Raw genomic sequence first — 23,679 nt, 5'->3', positions numbered from 1 at the left:
ACGAAGACTTAGTTAATTATGTATTGCAGTTAGTCGGGTTAGCTTAGTGTGGTGTGCGGGCCCTATAGCTCTGGCCTAATGTAATATAGCTGTTTATGGAACATTGGGTCTGTCTCCCACCCTCCATTGAAATGACTGGATTTGCTTGCCGCCACCCTCACCCCCCGCCAGGAATAAAAGGCAGAATTCCTGGGCAGAATTTCACTGCGGGTGGAGTACAGATCTTCAAGGCTCTCTATAGCCCGCGGTTAGCAACAACAGAAGCCTCTGCTAGGCTGTCGTGTTTTTCCTATTGGTGTGATTTACTCCCGGCAGCACATTCCCTGGAAAGGGGCTATAAATTGTAAATTGATATGAGGTAATAATTGGAAAAATGATCAGACTCCATTTTTATTCCCCTCTGGGGAAGACGCGTGTCAGGAATCACTAAAGCAGGAGGCGACAGGGATTTTTCAGCCAGCTTCCCAGTGCTGGTGCTGCAGTGCCTCTGCCCTGATTAGACAGGACAGAAGCCAAATTCCACAGGAGGAGACCAGCAGATCTAGTATCTGCTTGCCACCTTTTGCTCCAAAAAGCCTTGTCGGAAAGAGTTGCCATGGCAGCAGGAGGCAATTTAATGGCAAAGGCTCATCTCTGGAGCAGTGCGGCTGTGCCCTAGCCGTTCCCTCTCTGGCCTTAAACCCAAGGGGCTGGCCAGACCAGGGCGTCACTGTGCCGTGGCCATTTGAGTGCAGGTCGCCTAATGGAGCAGAGCTGTGAGGTGCTCTGGATCCTAAGTACAGACAGCTATGCCTTCTAGCCTCGCTTCTCCTCAGCGCATAGCTTTTGATGCCCCATCCTGTAGTCGACTCTTTCAGGTTATTTGCAGTTCCTTAAATATGCTCTTTCATGATTCTGTGCTTTCAGACATGCAGTTTCCTCTGCCTAAAGTGCTTCCTTCCCTATCTGTTGGGAAAATTCCTAGTCAATTTCAAAGTGCGGCTTAGACACTGCTGCCTCCTGCTTAAGACTTCCTCTAACCTTTTATCCTTGCAGAATTACCCAGTTTCCACTGCCCTCTCAACCTTGCCTCTTCTTGTCAGGTTTTGAAGACCCTGTTTGTATTTTTGTTTTTTCTTCTCTAGACTGTAACTTACTTGCATTCAAGAACTGTGTTGCATGAATTTTGTATACAAAGTATCCATCCAATGACCAAACACTAATGTTTGTTGTAAATGCAACATTTCTGTATCATCCTATTTAATCCTCATTACATGAGGTTCATGTACCATGTAGAGGGGGTGGCACTAATTTGTACCCAGTAGGGCTTTGTCTGCTCTAGGATCCCAGAGGATTTCCCTGATTCAATCATTTGACCCAACTCACTCTTTATTATATTTATTCTCACTTTTCAGTTTGAACTGAAAAGAATAATATTTGGGAGTCAGTCTCCGGGATTGAAGTCAGGGTGGCCTTAGGTTGGTCACCCGACTCCTTAAGTTAGTTCCCTCATTTGTCGAATTGGGATGTTGCGAGGACAGAGCCTAAGATGCTTGTGACTCAAGGTAAACTCCTTTCTTTACCTACTATCTCCAGTGAAGAAAGTAAGAGCAAAAGAGAGGTGTCAAGTCTTCTGTAGCTTCATGTTACTCCGTTTCACCTTGTTGCTCTCAGGACAGCTTTGAAACCCCTTCTGCAGCTCACCACCCTTTCCCCGAGACGCTACGGCTAATGCCCTTCCTTTAACTCATTGCCCCGTCTTTATCTTTGGCACTGTGTGGACAAGGCATTTTAATTATCTCTCTCTCCTTTTCCCACCTATTGGTGGTAATTTGTTATTGTTTTTTCAAAGAAAATAAATTTATTTTTCTTTCCCTCAAATAATTCCTGGAAACCACCTCAATTGTAATATATACATATGTTGACAAGCTGTATCTGCTATACTCTGGAATGTTTGCTTTGCAGTTTGGTCTGAGCATTTTCCTCCATTTCCATCTAACTTTTAAGTTCAAAGCGTGCTCAGGCTGTTTTGCAATTCCCTTTGCAAATGTGTTCTGTGTATCATGTGAGGGTGCTGCGTGCACATTGTGTATGCAATGCCTGCAGGTGGCGAGGCCCTTTCATTTAGGGACTGTTTTCCTCTTGTTGTTTCTCTTCCTTCTTTCATTCCCACTTTTGATATTTTATTCATACCAGTTCCTCTAAGGGATGTGCAACTTAAACAAAACTGTTTTTAAGTTATTAATAGATCTAGTAAGAGATTGACTAAGGCTAGCAAGAAAAAAATGGCTCTTATTATCACTTAGGTTTATGGATTATCTACGATCTTGGTTTTCTACCTCGGAGGTAGAGTATAGAGGAATGGGGGTATAGAGATGATAGAGTATAATCTGAGAAGCTTGCTCAAAATTCATGTGCCCATTCCTAATCATTTGCCTGCTGGGAGCAAAAGTCAGCTGAGTGTTTTGAGCAACCTTTCTGAAACGATTTGTAGCTTCTTACCCTCTCAGTTGAAAAACACTCATCTGTAGGTTTCCGGTTGTTACAAGAATCTGGTTTGCCAGTGCTACGCTTATTTAAGAGTTTGGGCAGCGCCTGTGGCTCAGTGAGTAGGGCGCCGGCCCCATATGCCGAAGGTGGCGTGTTCAAACCCAGCCCCGGCCAAACTGCAACAAAAAAATAGCCGGGGCGTTGTGGCGGGCGCCTGTAGTCCCAGCTGCTCGGGAGGCTGAGGCAAAGAGAATCGCGTAAGCCCAGGAGTTAGAGGTTGCTGTGAGCCGTGTGACGCCACGGCACTCTACAGAGGGCCATAAAGTGAGACTCTGTCTCTACAAAAAAAAAAAGAGTTTGTTATTTGTCTCATTGTCAAAATAGAAAATAAAATTGCCACACACAGTTCATTTTGTTAAAAGTAAAAACTGAAGCTAATGCAAGCATTTATTTACCTGGTTTAAGGACATTTTCAAAACGAAAGGCAGGAATGTGAAATTTTAATGAATCATAAATATGTCTGTTTGATATAAGCACTTTTGTTACTCTGTAAATACTTATGAATTAGTTAAGATATAATTACTTCTCAGCAAGGTAAACTTTGGAACGCTGGAAATAGAATATTCAAAGTTAACGTAGACCAATTAAAATTATTAATGGTATTTGTAGGAAACATTTTAAGAATATAATAGAATGGAAATGGTGAAACTCAGAATTAGGACTAGGCTTTAATTCAAGCTTTGCACCTCCTACCTCTCTTGGGTCTTGCTGTTGGTCCCTCAGCACCTTAGTTTTGTCATCTGCAGAATGGTGGTGTCGCCTGTGTCGTAGACTTGTTGTGGGGATCAAATTAGGTCATGAATGTAACAGTGACCAATACCTAGGCATCCAACAAATATTAATAGAATGTGAACCTAAGGCCTATATGTTATTTTTAACGTTGTGTGTGTGTGGGGGGGTGCATTTGAATGTATCTGTGAAAAACATAGTAATTATATGTACTATATCCTCAGCCTATGGAGGCAGGTAAGATATGGAATATAAATGTGTGTGTAGACATAGTTCCGGAAGATACTATTTCAAATTCTGTTTTACATCTTTTCAAACCATATACACACGCTAGAAAATGTGTGGTGTTGGTTTTACAGTGTTTGTAGTAGATTGCAGATTTTACAGTCATGGTAGAGTATAAAATCTATTGCAGACTGTAGGTTTTACAGTCATCGCAGCATTCTTCTTGCCCCCCATTTCTCTTTTTCCTTGGGCTGTGTCTGTTGTGGAGGCCTAGTCTTCCTCAAGGCTAATGAGCTAATAGTCATGAATACTCCTACACAGATTTTTCTTCCAAATGAAAACTAAATATGAGTACTACAGACCTGTTTTGTGCTCATATCAGCAAGTGTTACGTTTAGTCCCTTACTATCAAATGTAAAACTTGTGGAAAGCAAATAGTTTTCTTAATGGAAATGATATGAGTCACTGAATATATAGAATGTGTTATGTGCATTATATACATTGTTAACATTATAGCAAACTATAAAATAGGTGGTGTACAGTTTTGTAGATAAGGAAACTGAGGCTTAGAAGGATAAATATATTCCCCAAGGTCAGAGAACTAATAAGAGAGAGAACCCGAAGGTAAGCTTGGGTTGGTCTGACTGAAGTGAGGGATAAGGAAGGCTGCCACCCAGTCACTAGTATAGATGAAGGAAATATGTTTTAAGGTGTAAAAAAAGGTTAGAAACTTAGTGGGGGCACTTCTGGCCTTGGAGAAAGCGGAAGCTGAAGCAAAATCTGCACATCTATTCTCAGGGGATTGTCACTGATGCAGCTGAGGCCCAGCTGCGAGGCCCTGCCTGTCTCTGGCTTTCTTTGTTTTTCTCTAAGCCTGTTTTTCTTTTCTTTTCTTTCTTTCTTTTTTTGACAGAATCTCATTTTGTCACCCTTGGTAAAGTGCTGTGGCTCACAGCAACCTTAAACTCTTGGGTTTAAGCTATTCTCTTGTCTCGGCCTCCCCAGTAGCTGGGACTTCAGGTGCCCACCACAATGCCTGGCTATTTTTAGAGATAGGTGTTCTTGCTCTGGCTCAGGCTGGTTTCGAACTCATGAGTTCAAATAATCCGCCCATCTCAGCCTCCCAAAGTGCTAGGATTATAGGTGTGAGCCACTGCGGGCTCTAAGCCTGTTTTTCTATTGTGATGTGATTTCCCTAGATAGTTCTCAAGGCATTGCTCATCATTTAGAACTATGAAGAATTCAACTCCTTTCCCCAACCCCAGTTCCACTGCCTACCCTCCTGCCATAGAAATGCACAATAGGGTTGTTGTGAGTATTTAATGAGTCAATATGTGTAAGGGTTTATTTATGTATTTATTTATTTATTATTTTGTTAAGTCAGAGTCTCACTTTGTTGCCCTTGGTAAAGTGCCATGGTGTCATAACTCACAGCAACCTCAAACTCTTGGGCTCAAGGGAGCCTCTTGCCTCATTTTTCATTTTTATTAGAAACGGGGTCTCACTCTTGCTCAGGCTGGTCTCAAACTCCTGAGCTTAAGCAATCCACCCTCCTTGGCCTCCCTGAGTGTTAGGATTACAGGCGTGAGCCACTGCACCCAGCCATGTGTAGGATGTCTGGTACATAGTTAGTACTAAATAAATGTTGGCTATTATTATTTTTATTGTTTAGTGATATTGATATTATTAGCCATGTGTATGTCTAGTACATAGTTAGTACTAAATAAATGTTGGCTATTATTATTTTTATTGTTTAGTGATATTGATATTATTATCAGTGTTGGTGGTGAAGGTGGTAGTGATGACGATGGAGATGTGATTGTCATGATGGTAGTGGTGGTGATGGTGCCGGTGATAATTGTGGTAATAATGGTCAGGGTAGTGATATTGGTGGTAACAGTAGTAGTTGAATCATAGGTTTTATGACACCTTTCTCAAGGACCTGAGTGTTCCCTGTCCTGAATCTGGCTTTGTACAATTCATTGTCCTGGCATGGACATTCTCAATTAGATACACAGGATGGGTGGAGGAACAATCAGGAAAGGAATGCTTATTTCTACCCAGAGATTGCCAGAAGCAGTTCTCCCTATGCCCTACTTCCTTATTATCAGCCATAGAAACTGTCCATGAATCCTATTTCTAAACCACATCTTTCTGACCTGCTTCTTTTCTTCCCTTTTATCTATGTAGATAGAACATTAATGGGTTCAGAGTCACTGACAGGGTCATAAGAAAAGCCCTTTTTTTAGTTTTGTAGGTCATAGCTTATACCTGATCTTCATGCTGGGTTCCTGGCCCCTAGTGCACACTTTAGTTCCTTCATCTGCAAAGGCTCTCTGGCCGCCCCGCCCCCATTTTTATTTTCTACTCAATTTCCTTGCTGGTATCCCTTTATATTATCCATTTCAGCATATGTATTGACTTTACATTTTTTGCTTTCCAGCTTATTTGCCTAATTTTTATATTTGGTTTCATTTATTCTTCCAGATTTTGCATAATGACAGAGGTTAACAGTGTGGGAAAGGCTATTGACAGATGCCTAATGTCATAAAACTTCCCTTAGACTCAGTGGAAACAAACCCTTAACTAGAAACAAGAGGTTCTTTAACTCTTGTCTACCTAAGAGTTAATGAGAAGCATTCCTTCCTTTTTTTTTTTTTTTTGCAGTTTTTGGCCAGGGTCAGGTTGAACCCACCACCTCTGGCATATGGGGCCGGCGCCCTACTCCTTTGAGCCACAGGCGCCACCCAAAGTAATATTTTTGTTTGTTTGTTTGCAGTTTTTTTGGCCAGGGCCAGGTTTGAACATACCACCTCTGGTATATTGGGCCGGCACCCTACTCCGTGAGCTACGGGCGCCACCCGAGAAGCATTCCTTCTTATACTCCCTTCCATGATCCATAACATTACACTTAGCTTATCTCAGTTAATAGTGTTACTTTCTCTTTCACCAAATGATAGTATCTGCACTCTTTATCATCTTTCCTATTTTAAAGATTAAAAGTATCTGTTTCAATGTGATTTCTAATGAATTTTCCCTTTTCTAAAATATAAATAAATGTATAGGACATAAAGGAGATAATTTAGGATTTGGGGATTATTTTGTCCATATATAATGGACAGCATTTATACCATTAAGAAACAGTATTTACTGTAATATTTCAATTCAGAAGTAATTTCCATTCCTTCTAGAAGGTGAGAATTCTGAAAGGTAAAAGGAAGAAAATTAAAATCATTTTATTCTAACACCCAGAGATGACTGAAGATGAAATGTTGACGTATTTCCTTCTAATAGCCATTCATCTTTATATGTTTAGTTATATATATATATACATATTAAACTTACATATATATTCATTTTTAGAATTATATATTTATTAACTAAAGCTTTATAATTTATACAAACTATAATTCATGTTAAATTATGTATCAGTATTGGGATATCCTAGTAATTTTTTTGGTACAAGTTTAATAAAATAATTTGATAAAGCTAGTGATTTTAAGAAAACTAAATTAGACGATTTCTGATTAGAGAATCTGTATGTGCACATTACAAACATGTAAATCCTAGAAAAGTAGATTATCAAAATTAATGAGTCCTACAATTGCCCTGTTCCCACTGTTAACACTATATTTATAGGCAATTATTTTTAAAATTTTTATTTTGGATTAGATTTATGAAATATTTATTGTGAGGGAGTATAGAAGAGATGTTCTTTGCTTTTAGACTTAGGCAACTATGCAGTGAACCAGAATGTGTTTTGTGAAATAATATCTCAGTTTTTTCCTCCACGCTCTAGGTATGTATTCTTTTTGGATCCATGCAATCTGGACTTGATAAACCGGAAGATCAAGTCTGTAGCCCTGTGTGTTGCGGCATGCCCAAGACAAGAACTGAAAACCCTGAGCGATGTTCAGAAGTTTGCAGAGACGAATGGTGAGATGTTAGGCCACCCCAATCTGTGCCTCTCCTACCTGTTCTCACTCTGAAATATTATGTGCTTATATTACAATGTAAATTTGTCCTGCTGTTAAATACATCATCAAGGAACCTCAGAAAGAAAAAGAAAATTGGAGTAATTTTGGATTTCCTTTGTTAAAAACTATTATAGACACCCGGGGAGCTTTTTAAACTTTAGATCCTGGGTCCCACCCAGGGAAATTCTGACTGACTGGGTCATTGGACTCTGGAAATCTATATTTTTAATAAATGTCTCGGGTAATTTTGATGTAATCTATAGAGTATTTGGAAATTACTAGACCATTCTATGTAAACTTTGTTTTTTTTTCCCCCTTCTTCTCGAGTGTTGATTAAAAGTATTTCAATTAGGCCAGCTATAGTAATTCAGGCATTGTAAGCCTCGTTTTCTGGGAAGTGGAGGCTGGAGGATTGCTTGCGGCCAGGAGTTCAAGACTAGCCTGAGCAAGAGTGAGATCTCATCTCTAAAAATAGCCAGGTGTTGTGGCAGGTATTTGGGAGGCTGAGGCAAGAGAATTGCTTAAGCCCCAGGAGTTTAGGTTGCTGTGAGCTGTGACACCACAGCACTCTACCAAGGGTGACAAGTGAGACTCTGTCTCAAAAATAATAATAATAATAATTTTTTGAGGATAGATGCATGAGAATTAGCTGAGAAAACCAATATGGTCAGTTTCTTCAACTCTAGCTATGTTTCTTTGGGTTTCTTATCTCTAGGTTCCATCTTCAGGTCCACACGGCTTGCCTCAGTTGTCTTCAGAGAACTTTTTTTGAACTATTCCTCTTGGAGGGCCACATACACATGGCCCCTCAAGCCCAAATTTTTGAACTTCCTTGAAGCTTCATGTTTGTATTATATGTGGGGGAATCCTGAGCTGCCTCAGTCCTATCCAAATCCAAAGGCTAGATATGGTTGATTGGAAAAAGGGTTGACCACTCAGTCAACTTCTAGTGTGGACCGACAGCCTGGGGCCATAGCTGTGTGCACACCCGCTGTGGGAGGAGTCTAGCCTTCTGAGGGCAGGAGGACTGTTACCGTCCAGGGTATATCCTGGCCCACTGTCCCATGACCTCAACATAAGGCAGTGAAAGGAGCATGAGGTTTGGACTTTGATCCCAGTGCTGACTTTGTCACTGACTGGCTGTGTAATGAAGGGCAAAGGACATAAGCTTCTCCGAACCTAGGTTTCCTTATCTGAAAAATGCAGATTAAAAATAAGACCTCTTTTGGCTGGGCACGGTGGCTCGTGCCTATAATCCTAACCCTCTGGGAGACTGAGGCAGATGGATTAACTGAGCTCAGTAGTTTGAGACCAGCCTGAGCACAAGTGAGACCCCGGCTCTACTAAAAATAGCAAAACTAGCCTGGATATAGAGGCAGGTGCTTGTACTCAATCACAGGTACTTGGGAGGCTGAGGCAAGAAGATCTCTCAAACCTAGGAGTTTGAGGTTGCTGTGAGCTATGACGTCACAGCACTCTACTCAGGGTGACAGAGTGAGAAAAAACAAAACAAAAAAACCCCTCTCATAGGTTGGTCATGAGGATTAAACGAGTTGATGCATGAAGAATATTGGACATTTGGTAGGCACTGAATGAAGAGGTGCCAACTACTCCTAAGTATCTCATTTTCTGTTCCCATGTGACATCCATGTGTTGGTCTTATTCCTATTAGGTTTCTTAGGAGTAGTGATTTCTTCCTGTTTTTCCAGAATCTTAGACAAATGTTTGAGTACAAACAACATACTTTGGCAGGTGGCGTGGCTGAGTAGTTAGGAGTTGAGCTAATAAGCTCTATAGTCACATTATTTGGATTCAAGTCTTGCTCCTACCATTTAATGGCTGTGAGACTCTGGATAAGTTACTTGACTTCTCCTTGCCTCGGTTTCCCCATCTATGATACGGGGATAATATTTGTACCTAACATGCCTCATAGGATTGCTATGAGGAGCTCACACACGAAAAGCGCTTGGAAGAGTATCTGGCAAACAATAAGTTGCTGAGAAAAACTGCTGGCTACTGCTATTATCATCATTATTGTTGTTTATAACATTATTCCACCAGTGGAATGTGATAGTTTTTCTGTTTCCAGTCTCTCTTTGAGCTCTCTACACACTGTTGCTCCTAGAGCTTCAATCCATCCTAATCTCTTGCTCAGAAATCATCAGTGGTAAAAAATGAAGTCCGTATTTCTTATACTGTCATTCAAAGCTATAATCTGGCCTTGCACCATCTTCCACCATATCCTTCCAGACTTACTGGATGTGAGGCGTGCTTCTCTGTAACTGAGCAGTCGTCTGGTGGGCCAGAAGAGAGCCAGGTCCTTGCTAGCTATGTAGTCACCTATGATGGAGGGAAAACGCCCCATCCTGACATGCTTTGTTTCCAGGCCAATATCTTTTTAAGTGAATATGATTCTGTGTGTGGCCTATTCAGGTCTAGGTAAAAAGACCCTCCTCGGGTATTTGAGAGGGAGCTTTTGATAGAAAGAACTAAATATCTTATTTTAGTAGCAACTCAGGTTGAAATTTCTGAATTTATCAAAAGAACCTATATTGTTCGTTGGATTGGTGACTTAAAATTGGACTTGGTAAGACTGAATTTCCATATTACCCTTACCGCTGACAGAATTCTTTCTTTGCTTTGTGCATAATTTTCTCCCTTTTTTGTCTATTTAAGTTATCTTTTCTATAATTTGAGGGGCAAGGTGATTCAAACGAGCAAATAATTTTCACTGGTGTCCATATCCATAATTTTGTCACAGTTATATTTCTGTCAGAAAATATGTATACTGTTTGATCTCACATATAAAGATCTTAAGAATTCATTTCAGAGAGGAATATCTCTAAGATATAATTCAGGCTTAGATGGGAAATTTTCAAATCTGTAGATGCTATAGTTACAAGTCCATAGAAGAACCTAAATGTAAGAGCTTCACTTTTAGAAGAAAACATAGGGGAAGGGTCCACAGCATTGGATTTGGCAATAATTTCTTACAGGACACCAAAAGCTTAGGCAATAAATGAAAAAAAAAAAAAAAACAAAGATAAATTGGATTATGTCAAAATTTAAAGCTTCTGTGCATCAAAGGACAAAATCAACAGAATGAAAAGCCAATCTATGCAGTGGAACAAAGTATTTGCAAATCATATTTCTAGTAAGGGATTAATATCCCATCCACATGAATTTTCTAGTAAGGGGTTAATATTCCAACTACATGAAGGAAGAACTACTATCAAAAGAAAAACACAAAATCACAAGTGTTTGTGAGAATAGCAGCTGCTATGGAAAACAGTATGGAAGTTTTCTCAAAAAATTAAAAATAGAATTAACATATGATATAGCAGTCCCATTCCTGGGTATGTATCCAAAAGAACTGAAAATAGTATCTCAAAGGATATTTGCACAACCATTTTTACTGTAGCATTATTCACAATAGCCAAAAGGAAGAAGCAAGCTCAAGGTCCATAGACAGAATAGTTAAAGAAAATGTGGCAGTCCCTGAGTTACAAAAGGGCAACTTACACCAACTTGTACTTCTGAATGGGGGCTACCAAGGGTAAGAGGTGATAAGTAAATACACCTGTTCCAGCTTCCATACAAATTCAACTTAAGAACACACCTACAAAATCAATCTCATTTGTAACCTGGGCACTTGCCTGTATTTACATTCTATGGAAGATTCACTTTAAAAAAAGCAGAAAATCCTGTCATATGCTACACCATGTATGAAACCTGAGGACGCTTTCTAAGTCAACCAAGGCAATTAAGCCAATCACAAAAAGAAAAACACTGCATGATTCCACTTCTATGAAACATCTAAAGGAGTCAGACTCTTAAAAACAAAAAAAAGTAGAATTGTGATTGCCAAGGGTAGGGGCAGAGAGAAAAAAAGGGAATTGACTACAGAGTTTCAGATTTACAAGAAGAAAAAGTTCTAGATAGCTGTTGTGCAAAAATGAGCATCTAGTTAACACTGCTGTACTATACACTTAAAAATGGTTAAGATATAAGGCTGGGTACACTGGCTCATGCCTATAATCCTAGCACTCTGGGAGGCCAGGGCAGGTGGATTGCTTGAGCTCAGGAGTTTGAGATCAGCTTGAGCTAGAGCGAGACCCCATTTCTACTAAAAATAGAAAAACTAGCTGGGCACCTGTAGTCCCAGCTACTCAGGAGACTAAAACAAGAGGATCACTTGAGCCCAAAGAGTTTGAGGTTGCTGTGAGCTATGATGCCCTGGCATTTAACCCCAGGACGACCCAGGATGACGGAGTGAGGCTCTGTCTCAAAAAAAAAAAAAAAAAAAGTGGTTAAGATAGAAGATTATATGTTAATGTGTTTTCACCACAATAAAGAACAGAAAAGGAAATTCAGACGCTTGCTACAGTATGGTTGAACCTGGAGAACATTATGTGAAGTCGCACAAGCCAGTCAGGAAAGGACAAATACTATAAGATTCTACCTAGAAAAGTCAAATTTGTACAGACAAAAAGTAAAATGGTAGTTGCTGGGGGTTCCTGGGAGGGTGGAAAAGGGAGTTAACTCTTTAATGGGCAGAGAGTTCTGGAGATGGTAGTGATTCTTGCACAAAAATGTGAATGTCACTGAACTGTACATTTACAAATGGTTCAGATGGTAAATTTTATGGTATGTGTAGTTTATCATCTTTTTAAAAGTTCATAAAAGAGAAGCATCCTACTCGAGGCAGCAGTGTTTTAAATGCCTATTCTAAACCTTATTTTTAAAATGCAGGAAAAATAACATGTTTCTTACCAGAATGGAAAGATCATGTAAATCCTTTTCCAAGAACTTTAAGTTTCCATGACAACATTTGAAAGTACTTTTAGCACTTACAACAATCCATTCACGTGAACTTATATTTATCTTTAGAAATTATTTAAAAGGTTTATAAGAGAAAGCTCTTTGTTCCTTTAGTGGTGGTTGTGAGAAATGCATTTATTAGGCAGATAAATTATTTCCTTAAATCTTTATTTCTTTTAGACAAGAAAGAAGAGTTGTTTTCTTGGACACTTAGAGTTTGTAGAATGCCCGTGACAAGTATGTCTGACTAGAATAGAGAGTTTGGATAAAAGAGCTGGAAATTAGATTGGTTATTTGGAGATGCTGCCTCATTGCGTACAAAGAGCTTTGAAACGCAGGCAGAAGAATTTAGATGAATATAAAAGTATGCGTCTAGGGCGGCGCCTGTGGCTCAAGGAGTAGGGCGCCGGTCCCATATGCCGGAGGTGGCGGGTTCAAACCCAGCCCCTGCCAAAAAATCACAAAAAAAAAAAAAAAAAAAAAAAAAGAAAAGTATGCGTCTAGTTCCTGGATTGGGTGGTTGGTATACAAATGTGTACTTTATTATTATGGAACAAATATAAATATGTGAGGTTAGAGAATAAAACATTTTAAAAATTGCCTTTAAAGTTACCAAATACCTTAAGGACTCTATCAGACTTCTTTCAGTGCTTTGTTACCATCTTTTTTGCTGTAGTGTCTGAATTTCACAGGGGCATGATAGTGCTCTCCTCATCTCTGAATAGCCAGGCTCTAATATGGGAGCTCACCTCTAAATGATACCCATAAACGTTTTTAGAAAGAACAATGGACTGGATTTCCCTATTTCTTACTATTGCCACTTAATAATTTCTCATTCTCTCAGTACACTTTTCCCTAAATTCTGTATCCCTAGGAGTGGCTGCCAGCAGGTAAATTGTTTAGCTTCAATCTAACCAGAATTCCTGTGAAATCAGTTCTTTTTATTCATCTCTAAATAATTCATTGTATTCATTTATTCCCTCGCATTACATACTCCCCAAGTGATTATTTATTTCTTTTCTTAAGCCCCCTTGTTTGTCTTCTTCCCTAAACTTATGCCCTGCAGAGAAAATTGAAGCCATCTGGTGGGAGATCTCCCATCTGAGTTCTAATTTTCAGCAGAGCGTGAATTCCACTTTCCTTTCCTTCAGTTTCCGATGAGTAGATTTCTTCCCTCCTTTATTATCGTTGTTTTGGAAAATTCAAATAATGCCTACAGTAGTCCCCTCTTATCCATAATTTCAATCAGCGTTTCAATTACCCATGGCCAACTGCAGTCTAAAAATACTTAATGGAAAATTCCAGAAATGAACAATTCATAAATTTTAAATTGTGCTTTGTGCTGAGTAGCATGGTGACACCTGACAATGTTCGGCCACGTCTTGCCTGGGTGTGAATCATCTCCTTGTCCAGCGTATCCTCTCTGTATGTGCTACCTGCTCATCAGGTATGATTACTTAGCAGCCTGTCAGTAATGATAGCGAGCCACTTAGTAGCACTCTCAGTTATCAGCTCAAAGGGATGCAGTATATATAGGATTCAGTTCCCTCTGCAGGGATCCACTGGGGGATACAAAAGGTGGGGACTACTGTTCATCATGGTTCTGACTCTAACTTGGTCTCTATGGGAGTTTTTTATCTCAACCCAGCCATGCGATCACTGTACCCCAAGTTTGAGGCCAGCCTGGGCAACATAGCAAGACCCCTTTTCTGAAAAACACAAAAAATAAATAAGTAGAAATGAGTATAACCTATGAGTAAGTTAGGGGCTGACTGTAGGTTCTCAGTTGGTGCTAATAGTTTGTGTGAGATTTTTATTACCTTTTCCATTACTCTTATGCTATTTTAATTTATTTTGTCTTACCTAACACAGTAGTAAGCTGACAGAAATGTATTTTTCCTTTTGTTTGCATCCCATTTATAGCATGTGGAAAAAGCACTTTTATTGAAGAATGCATCTTCAATATACTGTTTTTTGCATAAATTCTGAGAGCTTTATGACCTCTGCCATTTGGATGACGTTCACATTATGAATAGAGCCATACAGCTTGGTGCTTTCTTAATGGTCAGTGTTCTGTCATTAAGAACTTTGACAGGTTATGTGATCCATTCCTAATGCTATTTGTGAATACTAATAAGCCCTGTGATTATCATTATCTGGTTGTTAGGTCTAGAGTCAGTAGGTTTCTTGCCAATGAGTATTAATATAACCTAAACCATAGAGTTAGTATGGATCCTTTTTGGCACTATGAATCAAAGATTGGGCTGAATATAATTTATAAATGAATAAACTGATCCACACTAGCAACTGAATTGATTGCCTCTTTGTCAGAGATTAGCAAGAATGCTTAGTTGTTAAAAGGGGGAAAAAATCCTTACATTTGATAATGCGGTTTAAACTAATTCTTTCATTCAACAAATACTTTTTACCCATAAAATGTATATTAGAGATCCAAAGATAAAGTGCAATCCTCATATTTCACAAGGTGGTACAATAATAGACTTCTCCTGTCTCCACAACACTAGTGGAAGTCTTGCCCATAGATGTTCAAAACTAATTCCCTCAGTACGTGCCAAAAGGGGTGGGTACGTGATGCTCCACCCCCAGCTGGCGAATTTCCCAAGGTGGGTGCTTCTTGGGAATTGCAAATATGTCCATATTTTTCATGGGTTACTAGAAATTGAAATTAAAATTGGAAATTGGAAAACTGTCTTCCAGTCTTCTAGCATATAAAGAGGTTTCCTAATAGATAAAAAGAGGCTAAATTCATTGGACTTCACAGGACAGTGAAATTCGTCTTTCCTAATGAAAACTGCTCTGCTTTGAGAGATGTTCTTATCTATTAACTACAAATTTTTTAAAACTGTTTTAAGTTCTCTTTTTTCCCCTTGACTATGTCATTCAATTATCACTGTGATCATAAATTAAACAAAATTTAGAGCAAGAAAACCTAGCCCCAAACATACCAACTCTTTGTTTTGTATCTCTCTCTTTCTCTCTCTCTCTATATATATATTTATTTTTATTTTTTATATTTTTTTTGGTGGTGGTTTTCTACATTATTTGATGTGTCTTGCAATCATCAATTAGTTCTCATCCACGCTGACTGTCTGTAGACTTTTGAAAGTGGTAACAGGGACACAGGTAACCTAAGTACAGAGCTTGTTTGGCAAATCTTCATCTTCATTATGTTTTCTGGACAACCGCACATGGATACCGTATGGGACATTCCTTACACCTTTGGCCCATCTTTGCTGAGCCTGGTATCAATGCACACATCTGGAGTCCCCATCTCTTTCATGTCAAATTTCTGGATCTCTCTGAGTAGCTGAGGGGTACGCCCCTTGAAACCCACTCTGTGGATGGGCTTGTGAATGCTGATGGTACATTCCCAGTCACCACCTTGGTGATGGCAGAACGGCCCTTCTTCTTGCCACCCTTCTTTGTGGGACCCCTTCTGCCAGCCCCAAATTGGAAATGCTGTTCTCTGTATTTTAAATAATAAAGTGTTTTAAACCATTGGTTCACAGCTAAGCATGCTTTTTCTTCATGAGGACATTTGGCAATGTCTGGAGACTTTTTGGTTGTCATACTGGGTGAGGGTGTTGAAGAGGCTACTAGAATCCAGAGTATGAGGACGGGGACATAGGTAAACACCCTGCCGGGCATCAGACAGCCCCCTACAACCATGAATCATTCAACATGAAATGTCAAAATACTAAGGTTGAGAAATCCTGTTTAGGTGGCATACTTTGTAGTGAACACCAAAAAGCATACAAACATTGTAACACCAAAATATAAGATATTAGAAACATTTTCTTCATTTTTTTCCCACTCAGGATGTTTGTTTTATACAACAGAAGGGTTTTGGATGCCATCTATTTATCAGTAGATACAGGCTCCAGATAATTTGAAGGCATAAGGTCCCACTTTTCATAGAGCTCACATTCTAGAAATAGAGACCATCTATAACCAAAAACACTGTAAAACAATATACTATGTTTAATAATGAGCCAGTAAATAGTCTTGTCAGGCTCGGCGCCTATAGCTCAAGCAGTTAAGGTGCCAGCCACATATACCAAAGTTGGCGGGTTCAAATCCAGCCCGGGCCTGCCAAACAACAATGACAACTACAACCAAAAAATAGCCAGGCGTTGTGGCGGGCACTTGTTGTCTCAGCTACTTGGGAGGCTGAGGCAAGAGAATCGCTTAAGCCCAGGAGGTTGCTGTGAGCTGTGATGCCATGGCACTCTACCCAAGGCGACAGCTTGAGGCCCTCCCTCTCAAAAAAATACATAAATAAATAAATAAATAAATAGCCTTGTTAGATGGGTGAGGGAAGACTTGATCGAGAGAGTAAACTTTGAGTAGTTTGCAGAAATTTTGCTCAGACTTGAATGCTCAGATGCAAGTGGAAGGGACAGACAAGGAAAGGGATCAGCATATGAAAAGTCAACAATCTGAATTGATCTTAAATACAGTAGAACCTCCATAGTTGAACGCTTCCCTACATTAACCATCTCCTTATGTTGACCTCATTTACACAGACTGGACATGCACCACATGTGTGTATCACTACCATAAGCCTAGGCCCTTCTGTTGACCACCTCCGTATGCTGACCAGTTTGTGACAGTCCTTTGGGTGGTCAGCTTTACAGAGGTTCTACTGTAGTCTGTTATGTTGAGATAGATAAACTTGGAATTTTAGGTAGAGTTTTGCTTTGGGAGGCCCTTGAATATAAGGAGTTTGGACCTTATCCCAAGGATAAGTGTATAATGTGATTCATGTGCATTTTGCAAAGACCACTCTGATGGGTATGTGCAGTAGGGAGTGATAAACCCTTTAAGAGAGTATTCTAACAGACCCAGGAGGCCGTCGCGAAGGTCTGAAATGACGCGGGAAGGTCTGATTGTTGGTGTCTTAAATGGTAGATAAAAAAGATGAAGGCTGACGCATACATTTCATGGATGTTGGGACAATTAACCAAGATAGAAAATGCATAGAAGGGAAGTGTGTGATGGGAATAATTTTTCCCAAAATACTGTTTTTGAGGGATATGTAGAACACACGATTTTGTCCAGGAGCTTATTGAATACTTCTTCAATTATGATTATTAGGAATGACACAAAAGAAACATCATGGCTTAGGAGTAAAGAACCCTGTTTCTAAATATTTCAAGATTGCTTATAAGGCCTTAGAAGTGGTTCTTATTTTTTTTCCTCTGAAAGTGGTGATGGAAGCATACTTCTTAGGGGTGTTGATATAACTAATATTGAGCTAAAGAATAAATAATTGAATATTATAAGGCATTTGAAAAATTGTAGTGGTTAAATATTCTGGGGGCCATAGCAACCGTTTACCATGATAAATGTTTGTATACCCGGGTTAGGTTCGTAAGATCACTCATTTTGATAGCCTTTGAATAACATTGGCTGAGTTGCCTGGATTGCATCTGGTGTGCTTTTAGATAAGCTTTTGTTTTTAGTTTTCTTTTCATTATTCGTGTATAATTTTTACTTGCATTTACATTACAGGGAAAACTTTGTCTTATTGTTTATGTCCAAATCTCTTTGCTAAGAATTCTTTATACTTTTCACTTAAAAAAAATAAAACCAACACTGCCTTTAAAATGTGCCCTGAAAATGCATTAGCTAATAAACATGAAAAGAAAAACTATAAAATGTCTGCCATGATTGCATTGTTTTAATGTTCTTCTTTGAGGCTCCTCTGTTCATCAACCTTAGAGCAGGAAGCAGTATAAGGTTTCTTATGATTGTTACTACTAACACATTGTAAAGATCTTTCTCCTTTAATCTATTTAGTACAGGATCTATTTAGTACTGGCCTGTGTCCCGGAATACCATCAGAGATAAGGCTATTATCCTTTCATTGAGTATTATCCTGGGAAAGTATTTATAAAATTGAACTCTGTTGCACCTGCTGACCTCCTTTTTTTAAATGAAGAAAGGGTGGGGATGGAGATTATGTTCCCTGAATTCAGATGAAGCATTGTGTTTGGTAGTGTTGACACAAAGTGCTTTAGTTAGGGCCTTTTATATTGTGCAAATCAATTCTATCTTGGACTCTGAAAGAAGTAAGTTCACAATTCAGATCAGGAAGTTGGTGATCACATTGAGTGCTCTGCAGATATGGCACAGTTGCTATTTCTTCATAAGCAATGCTGTACTAGGACTCTTAGCAATCAAGATTAATCTAAAATGTGTGCCAGCCATTGCTGTCCTGTTTCCCCCAAAATTGTTATAAATGGAATCGAGTGGCATTATCCTCAAACATGAAAGATAATACTTTTAGAATAGTTAAATATTTACTATTCATGCTTAACTCTTTAAAAAAATGTCATTAAAATGGAAAAAGGCTGGGTGTGGTGGCCCATGCCTATAATCCTGGCACTTTGGGAGGCTGAGGCAGGAGGATCACTTGAGGACAGGGGTTTGAGGCCAGGCTGAGCAACATAGTGAAAACTGTCTCCACCAAAAAAGAAAAGAAAGAAAAGAATAGTCAAAAACAAGTTTTATAACTCAATCTCTTATCAACTCATTCTTAAGCTGAATGAAATGAGCTTAAGAAACAATGCCGTCTAACTTCTAAGAATCTCTTTCAAAATATTTTGTTTTGTCAAATTACTTGGACTATCTTTATATAAAATATATTCTACATGTGTTTTTGTAAGTATACTATTATGGCCCACAGATTTAAATACTTAGCATATTGTTTGGGGCAGCCTTGCTAAATTAAGTGGTAGTTTGTGGCTTTCTAAAATTTTTGATTGATAAAACAAGATGTAAATTTCCCAATTTTTTGTCACCCCCCCAAATCAAGCTATGTTCCCTTTTTATTTTCCCTTCTAGTTCCTTGTCATACGCTCAGATGTTTTTTCCATAATTAATTCTGTGTTGAAGTCTGACGTTTTTGCTTTACATTGTCTCTTATGCTTTTCCCATAGTGGTACATTCCACTATCACTATAATACAGATGTCAAGCTATTCTGTTTGTAGTTAGTAGTAACAAAGTATTTAACCAAATCTGTGATCTAGTATACACCTTAACTAATCAGATATAAGCGGTTTATGATAATGCAGTGAATCGTCAGAAGGTTAGAACTGGAGCCTTGGTCTCCTCACTTAGCAATACCTGTTGTACAAAGAATCTACCAGTATTCTATTAGCTGTGTTCCAAAATCAGCCAATCAGTAAAATAAGACTTATATTAGATCTAGTGAACTGTGTTCTTCTTAATTTTCTATTTTATATGTATGTCAGCCATATAGTTAGAAAAATAGTTCTTTGTGGAACTAAGGTTGAATTTAAGCTATTTTAAACTCTGAACACTAGGCATCACTTATCAACTTATCAATTTGTTCAGTTTATTTACAGTTAGCAGTGTTTCCTGCTTCTTAAATGAGAAGAAAATAATGTATTATCTGAATGCATGTACGCTCAATACAGTAATTTTAAATATTTAGTGATAGAAAGCATAAGAAAGAGATAGAACGTTAGTTGGACACAGGCTTTGTAGTCAGAGATGGGGTATTTAATCCCAGCTCTATGACTTGCTAGCTGTGTGTTCTTGGACAAGTTATTTACCTTGTTGTCTCTTAGCCTGTATTTCTTTCTCTCTGAAGTAAGCTTAATAATACCAGCCTTATAGTTATAGCAAATGATGTAATATATATATATATCATCTTGCATAGAAGCTGACATGTGGCAGACACTCAGTGAAGGTAGTTCTAGCTCTCATTTTTATTATCTTTAATATTATTAATTAAAAAATGTACATGAATTACATTTTTGGTAATTTCAGAGAAGAATAGGCTTTAAATGATTAAGAACTGGTAATATAGATTAAATCAAATGCTTATGAATTCTATAATGTTTGAAAGTTCTTTATGTTGAGTAATATAAAATTAAAGTAAAGCAATAAGAGAATTTATTTACACTCTGTCCTGCTAACTAACATACGACTTTTCTTTTAACAGGTTCAGCCCTATGTAGCTATAACCTAAAGCCTTCTGAATATACAACATCTTCAAAATCTTCTGTTCTTTGTCCCAAACTACCAGTTCCAGCGAGGTAAATTGTATTACAAAGTTGTGACTTTTTTTGTGGGTAAAGTTTAAATTATATATATTATTCTGAAAATATAGTTACTTGATGATACCAGTTGCCCAGGTCCAATACTTCTACAACAAAGTCTTAGAAGTGGCAATAAGAAATGACATTTATTTCATATTTTAAAACAAAACTGTGTAAACAACTTTTCTCATTCTCAGGTATTTTAAATTTCTTTTAGGGGCTTTCTTGTTTGTAAAATTTTCATGCCATAATTTTTTAAGTACACAAAATTGCTGAATCATTATAATCTGCAACAAAACTTAGCAACCAAGTCTCAAAGCGTCTTTGAAGTTGATCCTAGTAATACTTACTGGGATTACTTTTTAATTTACTTTGTAAATTTAAAAAGTATGCCTGTGATTATTCTCCACAGTTTGCTTCCAGTTACACTTTTTAGGTACATTCTTTTTTTTTTTTTGGCTGGTCTTGAACCTGCCACCCCCGGTATATGGGGCTGGCGCCCTACTCCTTGAGCCACAGGCGCCGCCCTTTAGGTACATTCTTTGTGTTAGGTTGTTTGCTGTATCTTATGTAAGGTCTTATTCAATAAACATTTATTATTAAGTATTTACTGTGTTCAGAGAATACTAAGATGAAACAAGAAATGTTCTCTGGAAGGCTCTCATGGTGGTTATATGTAAAGCACACATTAAAATTAGGAATAGAATTTTTTAAAGGAAATAAATTCTCAAGTATTTTACAATATATCCTTAGATTTAGGTATGTATATGTCTCTCTATATAGAAATACATTTGTGTGTGTGTGTGTGTCTGTATATACATACACGTACACACTTTAGAGCATTGATCTGACCTTGAGAACCTTAATGTGTACATGAGTCAACTTGTCCAGGAAAACTGACTCAAAACCACTTTTTTTTGTGGTATATAACAGTGAGCTATTGGGTAAAAAATTTTGAGACTCATATCTACTTTCTTTTGGATTATTTACAGGTCTAACTTGCGCTTTATTACCTTGAATTTGAAATTTTCTGTCGAGAAGTAGAAGAAGGATGTATCAGTTACATTGATTTCCAGCTTTTTTAGGCCTGTCAAGTTGCTATTGAAAATCAAAATTTAAAACCTCTCGTCATAAAAATAAAGGGACCATTTTAAAAGGGATACTCAGTAAGAGGGACCGACAGATTATGGCCTTATACCAACAGGCAAGGAGATTGTATTCATGAAAATTGAGAATATTAGCAAGGCTGCAGCAGCAAAGAAAGGACTTTGAATAGTCACTGGAGCAAACTTACCAACATACAAGCAAGAAAAGCCTTATGCCCTTATCTACCCAACTGGCAAAGTCTGTTTTGAATACATACTTTGTATATAGGGTCATTCTTTTATGGCCAAAACATATTATGAACGGATAGCCAGGAAGCCTGGGTGTGAGAGGGAGGTCTCTGTCCCTATACAACGTGGGTGCTGGGGGAAGGAGATGGCTCATCTCTGACTGCCCGTCCTCTGCTGCCTCTGACTTCTGACCCCACCATGTTGAGGACTGCCTTTTCCTGATTAGGATGTTCCAGTTTGCTACACACATCTCACAGCATTCTAAGAGCTTTCACCAGAAGACAAAAGCATAGCCTTAGGGGCAAGAGTTTTAGAGAGGCACAGAAATGCCCTCTAAAGAGGTCATCAGCTCATACCGCACTAGTCTAAGACACAATGCTGAACCTGTACTATGGAAAACCTCCATGCTGTGTTTGTGCGGTGATCCTTGGGTTTTACTTCTTTTAGTGCCTCACAACCCAAGTATCTTACGACTTTTACCTCAGCTAACCTTATTGGAAAGCAAAAGGGAAGAAACAGTTGGTAGAAGGAAGGGCAGCAGGCCTTGCAAGTACCAGAGTTATTTAGTGTTTGGCAAACAAAGTGAAAGGATCTGAGATTAAAAAGAAATTTGTTTTAGTAGAAAAAAGTCGGGGCACCACCCCATTCCACACATAGTAGTATTAGATACCAAGTCTTCAAAGATGAGTAAGATCTAGTCTGTGTCCTTAAAGTCATAGTCTAATAGGTGCTATGTTCTGTGTGACTTTTCTTTAAAAAATGTCAAAAGACCAGCACTAGACAGAACTGCTGGGGGTGGGAGGCAGTGGCCCTCAGCATGTTTTGTATCTCTTTTGTTGCCCTCCTAGGAGCATCCCAGTGGAACAGAGGAGTCTGAACTTTGAGTGCAGATAAGGCTGGGGGTGAATTCCATGTCACCACTTCCTATTTGTCAGCTTGAACAAGTCTCTTACCCTCTCTATACACTGAGTTTCCTATAGATTCAGTTTCCTATAAACCTACTCTTCCATAAAATGTGAATAGTTGGGTTTCAGGTTCAAACCCGGCCCTGCCAAATTGCAACAAAAAAAAAATAGCCGGACGTTGTGGCAGGCACCTGTAGTCCCAGCTACTTGGGAGGCTGAGGCAAGAGAATCACCTAAGCCAGGAACTGGAGGTTGCCGTGAGCTGTGACGCTACAGCACTCTACCAAGGGTGATAAAGTGAGACTCTGTCTCTACAAAAAAAAAATCGTGAACAGTTGTTCTTTTCTCATGAAATTGTTTTAAGAATTAAATAAGATAGCATTTGTTAAATATCCATTATTGTGCTTGGCAGTTGGCTTAGAGAGTATCATTTCTCTCAATTTCTAAAGCCTCTCCATTTGCCTTAACCTTTGAGAGCACCCAGCGACCTTCTGCAGTTAAAAGCAATGCCTGTTTTAGAGAAAAGCATTTTTGAATTAATTTGCAGTAAAATGCTAGTGACACAAAATAGTCAGACAGTTAACCATTCCTAAGAGACTTTGGATTTTTAAAGTAAATGCCTAGAAAGGGTTATATTTTTATACAAATTCATAGCTCCTCTGGTGACATGCCAAGCACTATGGAGACTAGCTAGCCCATATGCTTGTGACACTTTCAGGTAAACCCTGAGTAAATAGCGATAGTAGAAACAGATTATATTAACAGAAATTCAGTTTATTCATCATGAAGTTGGGTACTTCTGGAATGCCAGAAAGGTTACTAAGTGCTGTGGAATTGATATAATATATAATGTAGAGATGAGGAATTAATAGCCAAGAAAAAAAAGCTATCTATTTATGTTTTTCAATAGAGGATTCAAAGATAAAGTAACCCTTCAAAGTCGTCTACCATGTGCCACCCCCCAGACTAACTCTCATATGTTCTAATATTATCTCACCGGACCCTCACAAAAACCTATAAACGATGGAGGTTATGTAAGTTATTCAAAGCCGCACACCTAATTGA

General features: G+C 38.6%; 1 protein-coding gene across 3 annotated transcripts in view; it reads left to right on the top strand.

Annotated features, from left to right (window-relative positions):
• The window catches only part of SLC44A1 (solute carrier family 44 member 1), a 198,290-nt gene that overhangs the window by 87,985 nt on the left and 86,626 nt on the right, over positions 1-23,679 (top strand). For all 3 annotated transcript variants that reach the window (XM_053567035.1, XM_053567025.1, XM_053567019.1), the window contains exons 4-5: positions 7,283-7,419; positions 20,279-20,372. In XM_053567035.1, the coding sequence (XP_053423010.1) occupies positions 7,283-7,419; positions 20,279-20,372 (231 nt within the window). The remainder of the gene's footprint in view (positions 1-7,282; positions 7,420-20,278; positions 20,373-23,679) is intronic.

This window comes from Nycticebus coucang, chromosome 2, assembly GCF_027406575.1.
Source record: "Nycticebus coucang isolate mNycCou1 chromosome 2, mNycCou1.pri, whole genome shotgun sequence".
NCBI lineage: Eukaryota > Metazoa > Chordata > Mammalia > Primates > Lorisidae > Nycticebus > Nycticebus coucang.
The sequence above is the reverse complement of the archived record's forward strand: the minus strand, read 5'-3'. Positions and strand labels throughout refer to the sequence as shown.